Source organism: Chiroxiphia lanceolata, chromosome 4, assembly GCF_009829145.1.
Source record: "Chiroxiphia lanceolata isolate bChiLan1 chromosome 4, bChiLan1.pri, whole genome shotgun sequence".
Lineage (NCBI taxonomy): Eukaryota > Metazoa > Chordata > Aves > Passeriformes > Pipridae > Chiroxiphia > Chiroxiphia lanceolata.
In genome coordinates, this window is record NC_045640.1 from 50014546 (window position 1) to 50031985 (window position 17440).

At 35.9% G+C, this 17440-nt stretch overlaps 1 protein-coding gene across 4 annotated transcripts in view; it reads right to left on the reverse strand.

The window, feature by feature from the left end:
- Nucleotides 1-2067: 2067 nt before the first annotated feature.
- The window catches only part of AIMP1 (aminoacyl tRNA synthetase complex interacting multifunctional protein 1), a 38442-nt gene continuing 23069 nt past the window's right edge, over nucleotides 2068-17440 (reverse strand). For 2 of the 4 annotated variants that reach the window (XM_032685735.1, XM_032685736.1), the window contains exons 5-7: nucleotides 15549-15760; nucleotides 9932-10100; nucleotides 2075-2320 (exon numbers count right to left, since the gene is read on the reverse strand). In XM_032685735.1, the coding sequence (XP_032541626.1) occupies nucleotides 2154-2320; nucleotides 9932-10100; nucleotides 15549-15760 (548 nt within the window). In that variant the 3' untranslated portion in view covers nucleotides 2075-2153. Of the gene's footprint in view, nucleotides 2321-3923; nucleotides 3983-9931; nucleotides 10101-15548; nucleotides 15761-17440 lie in introns of those variants that run through there. The other 2 variants (XM_032685734.1, XM_032685737.1) reach the window with 2 other exon arrangements.

Sequence of the window (17440 nt, forward strand, 5' to 3'; positions counted from 1 at the left end):
GAAAAAAACCCCAAAACAAAACTACAAAATGAACATGAGTTTAGACTGTAAGGGAGCCTCTTTTGCTATTCTTCAAGCTTTCAAGAGTTCCTCTGAATTCCAGATTTTCCTCTGAACTTCTATCTCTATAAAGAGCTCTCTGGTATGAAAAGCTAAGATTTATCTCCTGTAAAAGTATTTCCTTACCATGATTCAAGATTAGTTACAATTGAGTTTTTGAACTTCAAGGATTTTGTTTAATAAGCCATTATTGGATATGTAGTTTACAAGGCAGATAAAATGGTTTCCATGTGCTTAATGCTATTCAGCACATTTAAAAGAACTAATTACTATTGCTTATTCCCAGATGCATGAAAAATGAAGTTTATAGGCACATACAAAACTCATTTGAAAAGGAAATCTGTTCATCTTCTCTTTTACACATGTTCCTTTTAATTTTATATCATTGTCATTTTGTTTTCTCTCCATTTATTGGATGAAGTTCAAAGCCTGAAAAATTTAGAGAGGTTAATATTTTTTTTTTAGTAGTTAAAATAGCACTTACTGCTTCAATGGTTAGACAGTAACTGTTTGATTAAAAATCATATGCCAAAATATCTGAAATATCTCTAAATAGCTACTTAAAAGGGTTATTGTAAATTGACCTAAAATGGTTTTTTTTATATTTTTAAAAGTCAGGAATCAAAAGAAGTAATTTGAGGCTATTACCCTAGCAACATGACTATTTGTACAACACTACTATGGAATATCTAGAACAAGCAGCAGTCACAAGTATTGAGGCCATGTTACTGAGAACACAGCTGCGATGGGCAGGGCACGTCTCCAAGATGAAAGACCACCGCCTCCCTAAGATCCTGCTTTATGGTGAACTTGCCACTGGCTGCCACAAGAGAGGAGCCCCAAAGAGAAGATACAAGGACTCCCTAAAACAACATCTCAGCCTTGGCCATATTGATCAACATAACTGGTCTACTCTGGCCTCCAATCGGGAGGCCTGGAGACACACCATCTATAACACTGCTGATGCTTTTGTGAATGCCTGCAGGATCACTCTCGAGGAGAAAAGACAATGCAGAAAGAATCGTGTCTTGCAGAATATACCACCTAAGGAGTCTTTCTGCTGTGCCTTTTGCAATTGGATATGTCTATCTAGTATTGGCCTTTTTAGCCACCGATGCACTTGCAACAAACGTGGGTAGAGCCCTTCCCAAATCTTCGTTCACGAAGCCTCGTCATGGTGATGACTATGGAATAATTCTAATTGTAAAAACTGAAGAAGCTCTTTCTGTTAAAACCAAAGCATCTTTTCTATAAAGTACCATTGCATAAAAACCGCATTAAAACAAAACAAAACAAAAAAATCAATTAATTTTATACCTGTTTGGGCACTGGAAATGGATTTATTTTTTTTTTAGTATTGGACTAGTTCCAGCAATCTATTTGTGATTCATTATTTCTTAGTTCTACCTATCATTTGGGATGAAATACCCAGGTGGACTAGATAAAAGAACCATTTTAGCAAATCAGCAGCTTTGATCTTAATGAAATTGTAACAGTTTAGTTGAGGGACATGAAAGTATGTCCACTTGCAAATCTTAGGGCATGAAGCACCATGGTTTAATCTTCCTGTTACAAGTGTCTGCAGACTATGGTGATAACACAGGCAAGAATGAAGGTGCAAAGGCTTATAATGTATATGAAAACTGCTTGGAAGAAAAGGAGAAAAACTATTACAAGGTGACTAGAAGAATAAGGACAATTGTGGTCTTCACTAACCTACTGCCAGTACTGCAATTAGCACACAAGGAACATGGCAGAAATTTTTCCTTAATGAGACACTGTTGCTCCATAGATCCTCTGCACCTTTAAGTTGTCCAAAAAACATACTTGTCTGTCTGCAGTCCTACCATGAACAAGCCTTGGCAATTATGTTATGAGCACTGAGTGGTTAATAACTGTTGACAACACATAACCTCAAGGACAGTAAACATGGTAAATAAGTCAATGGTCAAAATGGATGAATAATACATTCTAGATCTCTGGAAAAGGAGTCAAACAAAAAGGGTCTTAGCCATGCACTTCATGTTTTTTATTGTGCTTGCATCACTTTCCATTTCAACAACTGAAAAAGTTTCTAAAAACCATTTATTTATTTATTTAATTCCGCTGTTTGCCATGGTCTCTGCCCTGCAGACTCCTTTCCCTTTCACTTCAAACGGAACTCCTTTGTATGTAGCAACACACTGGTCATTGGTATGAAGATCAGGTTGGATTTGCTCCCAAATCTTCTTCTTGGGATTAAGCTCCTTCTCAGGATCTCCTGTTTAAAAACAAAGAATAACCTAAGCTCAGACACAACTCAGACTAAGAGCTCTACATATGTACACATCTCTGACAGCCCACATAACATCAATGCACACACTTTTAAGGGGGGGGAATATTACTTTTGGTTCTTAAAATGAAAACTTTAATTGGAATGAGGAATTATCTAGGAAATGTCACCAGAACTTTCTCAAAATGTTGAATTTTCAGGGAAAAAAAGGTTGTAACAGACCACAAACACTGTCAAAAGGAAGAAATTAAGCCATTGTTAGTTGTTAGTTTACCATATTTACTACAGACCAAAATAATTCCTAAGAATTAAGTAGATGAGGACCACAGAAATACACTACTCACCAAGACACAGGTTTGTCAGCATCTTAAGTTTAAGAAATAATGACTTTTTTATAAGCAATTAGGTGAATTTAGTAGATGCCCTTACAGTGGAGAAATACTGAATTTTAACAAGAATAGTCCTGGGGTAGAATAGTGACCTCTAATTTTAGCCCCAAGTTTCAACACTGTTCTGCTATTTTTTGTACTATTTAATGACAAGTTCTGGTTCCTAAAATAACCAAGCAGTAGAAGCTAGCTAGGGTTTCAGGAATTATGCCCTCAGTCTCTATAAGCCTCAGTTTTCTGTTCTCATGCATACACTACCTATGCTGTAGTTATTGACAGTCTAACTATATCAGCAAATCTGACTATTTAAGGATCTATAATGGCCACAAAATGCAGGTTTCTTCTATTAATGTTTGGAAATACTGTCAACAAATTAGATAGCACAGTGAAGTATTAAATATTTTTCCTATTTTTAAATATGCATGAAGTGCAAAGTGTAGAAATGAAACAACTAAGCCAAATAAGCTTTCTTGCTGCAAAGATACTGCATAAATTGCCATCTGCTGACATAATTTAGATAAAGCAAGACAGCCAATTTGCTGTGTTGTTATTTTCTGTTCAAAGGTCAAGTAAATTTAATATCTTAATTCTAATACAACATAGATTCAATTCTAATACAACATAGATTCCATTAAAGTATTAAAAAAATTATTTAATCATAATGCTGTTGGGTGCTTTTGACTTCTTGTGTCACACAGGCAAGACAAAAAACAAATCCCACAAGAATTGTTTTAAACATAATTACAGCAAATTTAAATGTTGAAAGGGATCTCATGCTATTTCATTGTTGTTACACTATATATTTTTACTTGCTTGGAGTGGCATATTGGCACCATTCTACCTAAACTATAAAAATCTAAAGTTCTGGAACAAGCAAGACTCAAAACCCAAATCCTAGTCATCATATCCTCTCTGACATCCTCTCAGAGGAAGAGCTCTCCAAGTGAGCAGAACATGAAGTACTCTCACATTCCACTTTACAGTGTTCCCAAAGGTTCAGGAAGAAAAGCTACAAGGCTACAGGGATTTTAACATACCTGTTCCTAGAAGTTGGTTGAAATTCATTGGTGCCTGGTGTATTCCTGACTGACTGGCCAACAAGTGGTTAAGTAAACTACCCTCACTCCAGCCTGCCTTATGCCTTATTGGCATTCTCCTTTAAATGTTTTTAATGGCTCAGTCTACTCATGCACTTGCAAAATGCTTGCAAAACTGTGTCATTTCTTCCTGTAGATCGGTCTAACTTCTGTAGTTTCTGTATCTGTAATTTTGTAAGAGAAGTAGACCAGGCCAGATTTTTCTGTGAAGGAAGCTAACATTACAGAGCAGCATTCAATAATGCAGTCAAGTTATTTCACTACCAGAGGGCACTTAGTATTTCATAGGAATATTAGCAATAACATCAACAATTATCTCTATGTAACATTTATAATTAATATTAAAACTGAAGAAATTGAAATAAATTATTAACCACAAATTATTAACCACAAATTATTAACCACAAATTATTAACCACAAATTATTAAACACTCAGAGCTAATTGTGCATTTTCACAAAAATAAAAATCCCACTCAATGCTCAAGTTCATGAACAAAGCAGATGTGGGTTTAGATCAAAGTGAATGCATATAAAATCATTAAACAGAATGCTAAGTGATCCACTGTGCATTTTCTTTCCCCTCTTCAAATATAAAAAAAGCACATGGGGTTTTTTTCATTAAGAAAAAACCCTGACTTTTATTATAAAAAACACGCTTTGAATGTTAATAAATTTCTTTGGAATCCTGCATCAAGCTCCCTTGGGATCTGTGGTGAACTCATATTAGATTAGCAAAGGCACCAATTTTAAATACTACCAGAGCTCTAGGCTGTGCATTTTCCTATGCCTTCTCCTCACTGCATTCCTTCTTCCCAGAAAATATTTCTTTAGAAGGGTTTCTAAAAATAAAATAAATTGAAGCTTTTAATAGCTTTATTAGCTTCCCACGCTGTTTACATAAAAAGGCCAAATAAGAGGTCCCAAATTTTATTAAACATGTCATTCAGTCTAGCAGTTTCAATATTACGAATTAAATTCTCATAATAAGCAAGAAACCTCTCCACTTTGTAACAGCTCAAAAACTACTGAAGGAATATATCTCAGCACAAGAAGGGGCAAAAGGACACGGATGTGTGAATTTATGAAAAATTAATGCCACTTACCTCACTGTGGATTATAACGATGAAAGTCACGGAAAACATCCATGCACCAAAGCTTTGATTAAAGAAACCTGCTAACTACAGGCTAACCACTTTTTTCTTTTTTAAAGAGACAGTAATTAACTAAATTGCCAGTGATTCTTAGACCAGAATGATAATTTAATTATGTAACTTAAAAGATTTTTGATTCCTTTGGCATCAAAGCATCAATTATACTGCTATCAGAAATAAGATTTCACAGGTAGCTTTGAAATATACAAGTACTATTGCTATCTTACTGCAATTACTGAATAGGAGGTTATAGTATCTACAGGCATACATTGGAATAATTTTTCTATGGTTTAAAAATCAGACTTTTTCTGCTAAAGGTGAATAAAAGTTTGAGAAAGCTCTTAATGCAAAAAAAAAAAACCAAACCAGCAGATCTTGAAGATTCATGTACTAGAGCACGAAACAGTGTTTAAGTTCCACTGAGGGCAAAGACATCAAATAAAGAAAAAAAAAAAGAACACTCCTCCAGGCAACAGCATTGCTTATCAAATCACTCCTCTATAACACTCACGATGGTTTTAGGAAAACTCTCCAGTTGCTGCAGAAAAGTTTAATCAGTTTGCAACAAGATACTATTTGTTTACTTTGACTAAAATGGTCAAAGCAAATTAGTCTGTATCTCATGAATATTTTGTATGGTGGAGAGAGAAGGCTTAAAAATAACTTGATTCCAAGCTGCTTGATAGGCAGCTGTGTGTGTGTTTTAGAGTTGCTGTAATTGTTGCTGCTGGTGCTTCTGTTACTTCACAGGCTTTCATACTTCGAAGTAAAATAAGACCCAGCTGTTCTTTCAAGTTCAAGTACTCAAACTAAATCTTTATGCTTTAAAATTACTCTTCTAAAAATATTTGGTTGCTATGGTTAGAAAAAAGGTTAGAATTAAGCAGTGAAGTTAAATGACATCTGACATAGCAAGGAGTCCTTGTAACACTATCAGTGAAGTGTCAGATGATCTTTAAGGTGAGAGCAGCTAAGAAGAGGGAGATTTTAGCACAGAAAAGGTGAGTGAGTAGAAGATACAGACAGACAATCCCATTAAAAATTTAGAAACAGTTTTCCAGTCTCTCAATAAGCTTCTTCACCTCAGCAATAAAAAAAAAAAAAAAAACACCAAAACAAACCCCCCCAAAAACCCAAACAATAAAACAAACAAAAAACCCCAAACCAAACAAACCCAACAAAAACCCCAAACAAAATACACAAAAACACACCAAAAAATTACCCACAAAACAACAACAAAAAGCCCCATAGAAAACAAAAACCCCAACTCAAACAAACAAACAAAAAAAAAGCAAACCAGAAAAAACCCCAACCAACCAAAGTGTTGTTAATCATCTGGACAAGAAGGTAAATGGCAACAATCTAGACAAAAGAAATTAAAAACTCTAAAGCAAACAAAAACTTTATCAAAGAACCGTGTTAACAACAGTAACATGCAAAAGACAAGTAAACAACAAATAAAGTTAGAGGCAGATGTCAGTGTGATTTTCTAAGTCTCCACCCACCAGTGCTTTTTTTCCTTGCATTTTTCTACTCACTTCAAGATAATAAAATCACAAGTCTTAAAATTCTTTGAAGTAAGTTTTATGTAAGTAGGAGATAGATCACTCTACTTTGTACTATTAAGCATTAGGTATATTTTCAAAGTCAATTATTAGCTTTAATCTCACACCTATAACTGTTTCTGAGCAGCTCTTTACAAAATATTAGGAAACAGCTGCCATATTTCAGACTACAATCTATAGCCCTGGATATATACACTTTGCAAAGGGGTCGTAGAAGACTACATTTGGCCCTTATCAGAGCTCCATGTCTTTGGCTCCCTGTGCGAAGGGAACTGATACAAAGCATACAAAACCTTGGTATCACTGGTTGCAGGTCATAAATTCAGAATCAGTAGAACTTATATACAACCTTTAGCTTATTCTATGCCTTTTAAGAATCAAAATGTCAACACAATGTCTGTATACCTTAACACATGGAAATAATTTAGGAGAAATTTTCTATAACTGATTTGCTCTAGGAAAAGCTTTTTGCCACTGCAAAAAACCACCAAACACCCAACCAAAACCAACCGGAGTTAACCAGGTCAATTACTTTGACAAAACTTACCTCATTACTCATGTGCAAAAACAGATATGCTGGTGAACTCACATACTAGCACACAATGCAAAATAGCACTACTACCTGCTATCACATTACTTTCAAATGTCAAGTATACAAAGCTACTTATAAGTTTGGAGTAAGGCTGTATCTTAGACAAAAGCAAACAAAAGACCCTCCACCCCTCAAAAATGCCACATGCCCAGGTTAATTTGTATATCATGTTGCAGGCCTTATGCTCTACAAATGTTTACTCTACAATTTGATGCTCTCTCTTGCACATCCATTTCCACAGCAGCAGAAAGCACCATGAGTGTATCCTTGCATGTAAAAAAGGTCACGCATTCAACATTTAATCTATCTTTACTAAAGATAACTACTAGAAGTTATGAGTATTCCTACAATTTAGTCAATGCAACTGCTGAAGGCTTTAAGATCTCAGTATAGCTTAGCCATTCTGCATCTCAGCTAGCAAGCTTGGTATATTTTTAATACAGGAAACTAAAACTGAAAAAATAAAGCTGTCAGACTGATTTCCTTCTTAAATACAGTATTATTTAAAGTATTTTCAATTGGAGCATAACATCACACCAAGCTGAGGTACGCTTCTGTTTCATAGACACCTCAGATAGAGCATTGCTTCCTTTATCATATTCCAACCAAAATACATTTTTTAGAGCATTACAGTTTCACTCACAAGAAGTTTAAAAATACCTATATACATTTATATTTATGAAAGGTATTTCATGCAAAATTTCACAGATTTCACAGAACATTCTGAGTTGGAAGAGACCCACAAGGATCATCAAGTCCAACTCAAGGGAATGGCCCGTATGGGGATCAAACCCATAACCTTGGCATTATTAGCACCATTCTCTGAACAACTGAGCTATTCTCAGGGACATAAGAGCTTGCCAAGAGGTTCATAAATAAAAACACTGTTGTACAGCTAGAAATTGTCAGAGGTGCAATAGCTTTAAAAGGTTAATATGGTTCTATATAGAAAATAGAAAGCTACACCATTTCTCACATGTGAAAGCCAACTTTTGAGCAACAAATTCATCCTGAAGATGAATACTTTGTTGATAAATGCACACAGAGACAACTCTACCCAGTATGGTAAATACTGGGAGTTAGACCACTTTCTTTTCTAAGCTAAAGTGATGCAGTTATCCTGACCAGAAGAGCACTATTTAGCATGACTTCTGTGATCGTAACAGTTGACCTGAATAGGTCTGGGTTTGGACTGTGCTGCAGGGTGCAGGATAAATCTAAGCAGCTGATTGTAACAGAGGAGTCTGCAGGCAGCTCCCACATGGTACCAGCAACTGAGCCACTTGTGTATCCTCACCTTTAGGGAACAGGGAAGCATCAAGTTCTCACATGAACTTCCTTTCTGCTTGACAGTCGCAATATGTAAGAAAATACAACAATAGCTCGAAATACCAAAAGAGGGGAAACTCTCCTCATGGACAGAGAGTACACAGCTTGCTGTATGTGCATTCACAGACTCATAGAATCAACTGGGTTGGAAAAGACCTCCGAGATCATCAAGTCCAACCCTTGATCCAACACCGCCATGGTTACGAGATCATGGTACAAAGTGTCACATCCAATCTCACCTTAAAACCCTGCAGGAACCGTGAATCCACCACCTCCCTGGGCAGCCCATTCCAATGTCTGATTACTCTCTCTGCAAAAACTTCTTCCTAATATCCAACATAAACTTCCCCTGGCACAGCTTAAGATCATGCCCTCTTGTCCTACTGCTGGTTGCCTGGGAGAAGAGACCGACACCCATCTGGCTACAACCTCCTTTCAAGTAGAAAGGAGGTTGCATCTGTGCAATATAAGATTATTTATACTAGTCCCTCTTTTCAGGATCAGCTCCAATAAACGCCACTTTAAATGACACTTTACAGACTCTGGGTGCCCTTCTTACTGGAATCCTAATGGACCAGCACGTCCTGATGAAAACACCTATAACCATTATAAAAATAACAGTGCTAACAATACAGCAATGAGAAGCTGATCTGCCTGCATCCCTTTTAGACTGTGATAATAATGAACTGGCATTCACTGGCTAGGAGGAAGCATTCACCAGTATGCTACACCTATGACGCCTGAGTTCCCAAAATGCAGTCAGAAATTAATCATTTCCTAGTCAAGAGGGAGGTGGAAAAAAGGATGAAAATCATCTTTTGAGAAAGTTTAAATTTGATTAAGTTCTTATTTATAGTCTGAAAATAAAATGGATTTATTGATTTAATTAAGTGGGAAGAAGCCCAACGTCTGTCTTTTGGGACCTAAAAAGACACTGCCTCCCAGACAAACTAACAAACCCTGGTGTTTTGAATCTTATAGGCTCCTCTCATAAACAGATTTCCACTCCCCCACACCTATCCTCTCTTATCCCTTCTTCCTCAAGAAAAAAAAAAAGCTACCTGAAGTTCTGACACTTTCCTTAACAGAGAGAAGCTGGAATGAAGAACTTATGATTTCAACACTTGCCCTGAGACACAGGGAAAGATGCTTTACACTTGCTTACTGTAACTTGCAAAGTGCAAATACATTTATCCGCACATTTCAAAAGCTGAAATGTTTACTGCGACTTAAGGGAACTGGGTATTTTACATTTAAGTTCTATACAATTTTTCAAGTACCGATTTTTTGACAGATGGTTAAGTATTTTCAATCCTTCATTTACACAATATTAGCACACTAAGAATAAAAAGATATATTAACATAACTAATCCAGAAAATTTCAACAACAAACGCAGCCAGCTTTAAAAAGCTGTTTTATGTGCATCAACGATGAAGTCACCTTGGTTTCACCATTTTCCTGAATACCTACTTACCAGGAAAACCTTCAAAAGTGATTCTGTCGCCAGGTACTGCTCCAGGTGGGGGTGCTAGAATTTCCACCTTTTCTGGGGAGCTGGCACACATCACCATCGCTTGCGATACTACTCCTCTCATTTTTGCAGGCTTCAAGTTACAGAGTAGTATTGCCATCCGATTCTGCATCTTGGGGGAAGAAAACAGAAGGATATGTGTACCTAAGATGCCACATGTTTTTAGGGACTCCCATTAATTTATTATAACAAAAGAATTACAATGAAGAGATTTTAACATGACACGAGAAGCATGAGAGAAGCATGTGCAACAGTTTCACAATTTTAATGCCTGGACACCAGTAACAAATAACATTTAAACCACCTAAGAGCTGGCCAATGAATAATGGAGTAAATGCCAAAATGTGACATACTTATCATGTAAATATAAAATATGGAATTCAGAAATCCAAAAACCAGGTGAAGCATTCCACCTGCATTCCATCTTTACTCATTCTAGACCTCCATTTCAGTCCACTTTCAATATAGCAATATTAATCAAACAATTTCTATTTAATAAGAACAAAACCACTCTACGAATTAGGCTAGCTCACAGGTAAAAATTTCAGTTTGTCTATTGGAAGTGTATAGCTGTTTTACGTAATGAGCTCACTTACATCTCAAATTTAATTTAAACTTTTATTCAACCCAAAAGCTTTGAATTTTTTTTAACCGTTGAAAATGGCTGTACATTGCAGTTTGTTACAGCAAGCCTGTAAAAATAGGTTTCTCCCCTCGTTGTTTTAATTTATTAAAAATTATAATAGTAAATGAGACAATATACTTTGTTATAGAAAACTGCCACGCTTTAGACTACATAACAAACTACTCTTTCAAACTTATTTAAAATGAAACCCTGAACATTCTTAAGAGATAAAGCAAGGATGTATTAATTCCCATGCTACTAGTGCACATTATTTTTACTATTTCATATTTCTAGATTTTGGTCTTTGTGCATTACAATACAAATTTCGAACAAAACTTGCAGGATTAATAATTAATAAAACTCATGCAATATTTAAAGTATTTGATCATACATTCTCCAAATAGAACACATTAAAAAGTAAAAATGCAGTTAACCAAAACAAAGTAGTTATAAGGAAAAGTTGATCTTGCATAAGTTCCAAGGCAGTCCATTGACTGAAAATATTTTAGAGTTATTGCTATGGATACAAATAGCCCAAAACACAAGAAACAGCTGTAACATGTCAGTTACTTAAATGCAAATTGGAGCATTATTTATCACTGAATAACAATTAGTGAATGGATACATATAATAAAAAAAGCAAGATTTCTGCATTTGGTATTCAACTTTAGTTTTGATTAACTGGAAAAAATTCTGGACTTCAGAACATTGCTTTTTTATTACAGATTATACAACTGGCAAACCAGACTGCATTAATGCAGAAATGGACATCATCATCTTTATCAAATTTACAGAAAACAAAACTAGCACTCCATCATTCCTTTCTCTCGTATCATAACAGCCCAAATGTTTATATATACTGCATGAAATTTCTGTATTAAAAGATTCTTACTCTTAAATAAACAAGTATTTATGAACATTTCAAACACTGAGTATTCCATCACTTTTACCTGGAAGTATCTTCAAATGCTTTCAAAAAACTGCTCTAATACTAAGATATATGCACTGATTTCACAAATAAATGGTAAGAAAACCCACAAGGTAAAATAACTATTTTTATAAAACAAAAAGAAAAATCCACCCCAAGATGTTCATCCAAAACTAGAACACTAATTTTGAGCTTGTTTTTTTTCCCTTTTTACTAAAAATGGCTCAATTTTTAAAATATCTTCAGATACAGGACTATACCCTAAGTAAAAAAGCAAAAAAGTAACTAGACCTAAATAAATGCAAAAGTTTTTAGTTTGGGATTTGGGTTTTGGGGGTTTTTTTAACTGGTTGTGCTAGTTTTATAGAAGGAACTTACTTGTAATGTTTATAGAAAATAGAGCATCAGTTACAAAAGCAGACTTTTTGTATCTGTGCATAATAAGCTAAAAAAATTTCGCTTATGAACCACCAAGGAAACTAATGTTCAGGTATCATTCTACCTGCATTGCTCTTATGAGATTTTTTTTTTTTAAAGTATATGGTAAATAAAACCCTGAAATGTGTCAGCTACTAAGAGTCAGATCCAGTTATTCTACTGAATTCTGCTGGTCACTCTCTGTAACCCTGTAGAGGAACAAAACAAAATCTAGCTTTTCAAAAGTAACTGCAAAAATAAATTGGGTAGTTTCCTGACAGATAAGACTGAGCAGAAAGAAAAGAAAGTAAAAAGTAAAAAAAAGGAAAAAACCTGACTCCCTTTCCCAGTACCTGAGAAGTTCTATCAGAAATACAGGGTGTTACTAAAAAGCAGCTGATAAACAGTAAGTGCTTGTTTTGTTCTGCGTATGTTGAGTGAAGCAAATTCTGGTTAAGAAGACTAGGACAAATCTCTACACTCAAAGGTCACAAACAGAGGCATGTCTATGTCCACAAGACCCTGTAATCTCCAGAGATCTTTGGTACGTAAATGAGCTGAGAATAGGCAAAAGAAATGCAAATGTAATATCCTTAAAACAGTTACAACCTCTGCTGGCCTTTCGAAGAGTCAATCGCTTAGTTTCAGAATTCCAGGAACTTCAAAACTGACAACTCAACTAGTAAGAAACTGATTTAGTTTCAGCAAAAATGTGAAGTGGTGCAGTTGTTGGACTCATAGCTACTTCATATGCAGAATGAAACTATGTATTTTCCCAACATGTTGGTAGAATCAAGCAGGATGAAAGAGGAGAAACAAGGCAAAGGAACTAAAATGGGGAAAAATAAACTCCAAAGTTTACCATACAGAAAAGCCAAGGCCTTATAGTTGAAGCACAAGTGGTAAATTGTTCTTTTTCTTAGATAATCATTGAAGTTACCTGTAAAACTGACTATCAGCCAAATATATTTCAATATAAGATCCCATGAAAGACTGTAATGTCTAGTGAATACAAGTTAAAACCAATATGCTGATTCTTTTAAAACCAGAGCAAGTTGAAATGCCAACAGCAACAAAAAGCCATCCTCAATTTATTGCATGTTTCTCTGGATCTTAAATTTGCCATCAAACACAAGTTACAAGTTCGGTAACAGATATGTCTATTTGCTTGATGTCTGAAAAGAAACAGTAGATTTTAATATAGCCTTGAAGCAGAATGCTACAAAAGCAGAGGAAAAAAGTGGTTTTCTTTAAGAAAGGTGTCTCACATGACACAGAATGCGTCAGTTCACAGTCGTGATTTAGGCATTGTTCTTTAGGATTCTTAGAAACAGGTTTTCTCTGCAGCCTATATCAAGAAAATTAGAAGATCAGGAGTATGTATAAAGAATATTATCACCTTTCTATCTAAGAGAAAGAAACAAATTCCAGTACTTGCTAATTCCTGCATGGACAACACAAACAATGACCTAGAAAGAAAAAAATTCAAGCCATCTAAGTGGAAAAAAAGAGTTACCGCTATAAAATTCAGACAACATAGTTCATAACAGATATAATTGTGATGTACCCTCTTGCAATGAATGGCTGTAGAATAGTGTTTCTGGAGGCCAGTAGAGGCCTTTCCTCTTCTTGCTAAGTTTAAGATACATGTCCTGCATTTTTGTCCTTCACTTCTGATCACTGAGACGAGGTTCTCTTAAAGGGGATTTTAGGAGGTTTCAAAAAGCAACACTTGAGTACTGTCTGCATTTCAAGAATGATTGCCTGACACAGGTATTGACACCAGGAACACACAGAGATCCACTTCAAAAAGCCAAATGCAGTGGTAGAAGAGCTGTCAATTCCTACTGATATTTCAGAATGTTCTCCAACTGTCCCCAGCTGCTGCTCTTTCGAGCTCAGCATTGGCATGGTCCATCTCATGCCAATATCCCTCCATATCCCTGTTACTGATGACACATCTGTACAAGATACTTAAGGGTGCAACTGCTGGCGTGGCTTCAGCACCATGTGAACAAAACCACAGTATATCACATATAAAGTAGGCATGTAAGAAGTCTTAACACCCATAAATAACTTGCACTGCATACTGAAATGTTAGTGAAGATACACACTGTGCTTCCTAACCAAAAGTAACATCAGATGATACAAATACTACAGCCTCAAACACTGCTAAATTACCACATCAAACAATGAAATCATGAACAGATGAATTTTTTGTGAATTATAGCTACAGTGCTTGATCTGATGGATACATTTTTATCTAAATATATGGCAGTAGACACATGCCATTTTTGAACACTTCAAAAAAACACAAAAACATGGAATCTTGCCCCTAAGAATTTACTGTCTTAATAGAGACTTGCCGAAACTAAAAACAGACACGCAAATCAAGTGTTCTCAAAAAACATGCGAGGATGATCCCTAATTCTCTGTTAAGGAGTACTTCAGAGTACTTCAAGTACTTCAGTACTTATTTTTCCAAACTGAAAGAAGGTTAAAGAGACTTAAAAATTACTTAACTGCCATTTCATTGTAGACACTTCATGTTTGTAAGTCTATTTAGAAAAGCTTTTAAGATTTTTTTTTCTACACGCTTTCTTGAAAGCAGACTGCTAAAAATGAGCAATTTCAAATTTTGCCCACTGCGTATCAGCAACTGGACGCTATCAGGTTATCACTGCAGAGTAGTTACAGTATTATTTTACTGTTATATTTTTTTCGGTTCAATAACTTTCTGTAGCATAAAAACAACCATCACAATTTTAATTGCCTCCTACATTTGCAGTTTTACCACAGGGACAGAGAGTGAATAGGGATTGAAAAGACATTTGAGAAAGTGTAGCTTTTCCACACTAAGATCAATTCCTTCATGATCCATTTTGCAGTTGCTCTACACAACAGTTTTAAATGCCAAGCTTGCATTTGAATTTAGAAGCAGCCTTCAGTCAATTCCTCCCACCCTCTAAAAGAGATGTGAAAGGAGGATTTAATCTTGAAGCCTTAGGTCATTCACAAGGCATCTATAAACCATGCCTGTCAAACACAAAAGAGTATCAACTAAAAAGAGCATAGTGGTAGATTCTGTTCTGCACAAGGAAGTAAAAATATGCATTTTGTATTCCACTGTTGTTTAAGCTACTCATTGCCAGCTAAGTTAAATTTACATGCTCTTTGCTTTACTTCATGCCAAATATTTCAAGAGGCTATAAAAGAGAATTGGAAGGTAAAGGTTTCAAAAGTTTGGATCATAGTAAAAAAAGTTGTTACGATTTCTCTACTACATAGTAGGAAACCTAAAGGGAAAGTCACATCTGTTGGGTTTAGGAGCCCACTGTGTACCAATAGTGGAGGAATCAGAATAAGATCCCAGGATAGAAACACTGCAAGCAGAAAGGAACTAATTTGGGGTAAGGGTACGTCTCTGTTTTCTGGCAAATGTTGTTAAGCATTACTTCCATCTGCATTTTATTTTTGTTTTCATGACTGTATTAATCTTTTAGCAGAATGAAAACCTATCCTAAAAACAGATGAAGGTCTTAAGATACTTTAGGAAAGGAAAAGCTCTCAGTGAATAATTTTATCAATACCTTTTCCAGAGGAACATGCTTCACTAAACCACTGACAACAGTCCTCGGGCTTCCTTCACCAACATCCACTTGTTCAACATACAGAGTGTCTGCATCCGGATGCTTTTCAGCAGTGATAATGCAGCCAACACGAAGATCCAGACGAGAAACATCTACAGGTTTTGCATCACTACTTCCAGCAGCTGGCTGCTGTTTCTTCTCCTTCTTTTCACCTATTAAAGACAGTTTTGTTCATGAAATAAACATTTAAAAAGTACAAGTAATGTACATGACTATTGCAAGGGAAAAGTGAGCTACAGTCTCAGAAATAAGCATGAATTCAGTGTAAAACTGAAGAGTAAAGAGATAGCACCTCTATTACCAGTTTCCAGTGGTGAATCATCATACACACTTCAATTTAGATACTCCAAGTAATTACCACTTTAGGACAGAGGTATTTTCCTGTTTGTAAAGTGAAGTCATCCTGAAGTTAAGTGTAGTTAACTTGTGTGTAAGTGACATATACACTCTGCCAAAGGCCATATCAAAAGTCTGATAGTCTTGTTTTAATAATCAGCAATTACCAGTAAGCACTTCCATGGTGTTTCACCAGCAAAGGGAAACCAGACAACCACAATTCATCAGGTTACTAATGCTTAACAGCATTTGTTTGCAGTCAGGAGCTGTGAAGTCACCGCGACTGCACTGTGACAGCCACAATGCAACTCTTCAAGATAACCTTAGCTAACATTCTTCACTTCCCAAATATACTAGTATGCGAAAATTCTCATGGTTTATAAGGTTGTCCTGATGTGGAGTCTTTACCCATGATCATCACCCACACACGCTGTATAGTATAAAATAACAGTGAAGCAGCGCTACCCATACTCAACTGCCTATTTAGATATTCCTTTCAAGGTGAGCAAGTGACATCCGGTTTGTTTGTACGTACGTACATAACCAAGTATGTAACCTTCCTGTTTAGAAGACATTTTCAAGATTTGTTTAACAACTATAATCTCCGGGAGATTAAGAAATGTCTAAGATGTGCTTTAAAATGTATGTTCTGCTATTCTTTCATCCAAGATAGCTTACATATATTAATATATAAACTCCCTACTTTAGGGAGCAAAAAAGGAAAAGTGGAAACAGCACGCAATTTGATTCATTCAGCATTGTTCTAGTACAGGTCTGAAATTAAATAATGCATTCAATAATAAAAAGGCAGTATTTTTTTAATATAAGCAATAGCTCTTCAAAAATATTTTAGTTCATATATGATGAATGAAAAGCTCTGGTGTTTATAACTGGATATTTTTAATGTAATTGATTTTACTGATATAGTTGTCAATCATATATACAATAATTAAAGAGAAACTGGGGGAAAAAAAAATCAAAATAGTTAATATATACTATCTAAGATAATTTGAAAGACCTGATAAATTTAACACTGGTATAATTCCTCACTGTTCTCTGTGACATTTCTCTACAAGAGGAATGAAGTCTGTCATTGAATAAGGAAAAGAGAACACAGCAAATGTGTACATGGCTGTATGGGTTTCTGTGGCCAGGTTTTGGTAGCTGGGGGGCTACAGGGGTGGCTTCGGTTGGAACCTGCTAGAAGCTTCCCCTGTCTGGTGGAGCCAATGCCAGCCGGCTCCAGGACAGGATTCCTGCTGCAGGCCAAGGCCGATCCAATTAGGCATGATAGTAATGCCTCTGTGATAACATATTTAGGAACGGAAAGTTATTGCGCAGAAAGAATTCCAGCCAGAGAACAGCGGAGTGAGAACATGTGAACAACAATGCAGACACCAAGGTCAGTGCAGAAGGAGTGGGAGGAGTGCTCCAGGTGCCAGAGCTCCAGCCCGTGGTGCAGCCCATGGTGGAGCAGCTGTGCCCCTGCAGCCCAT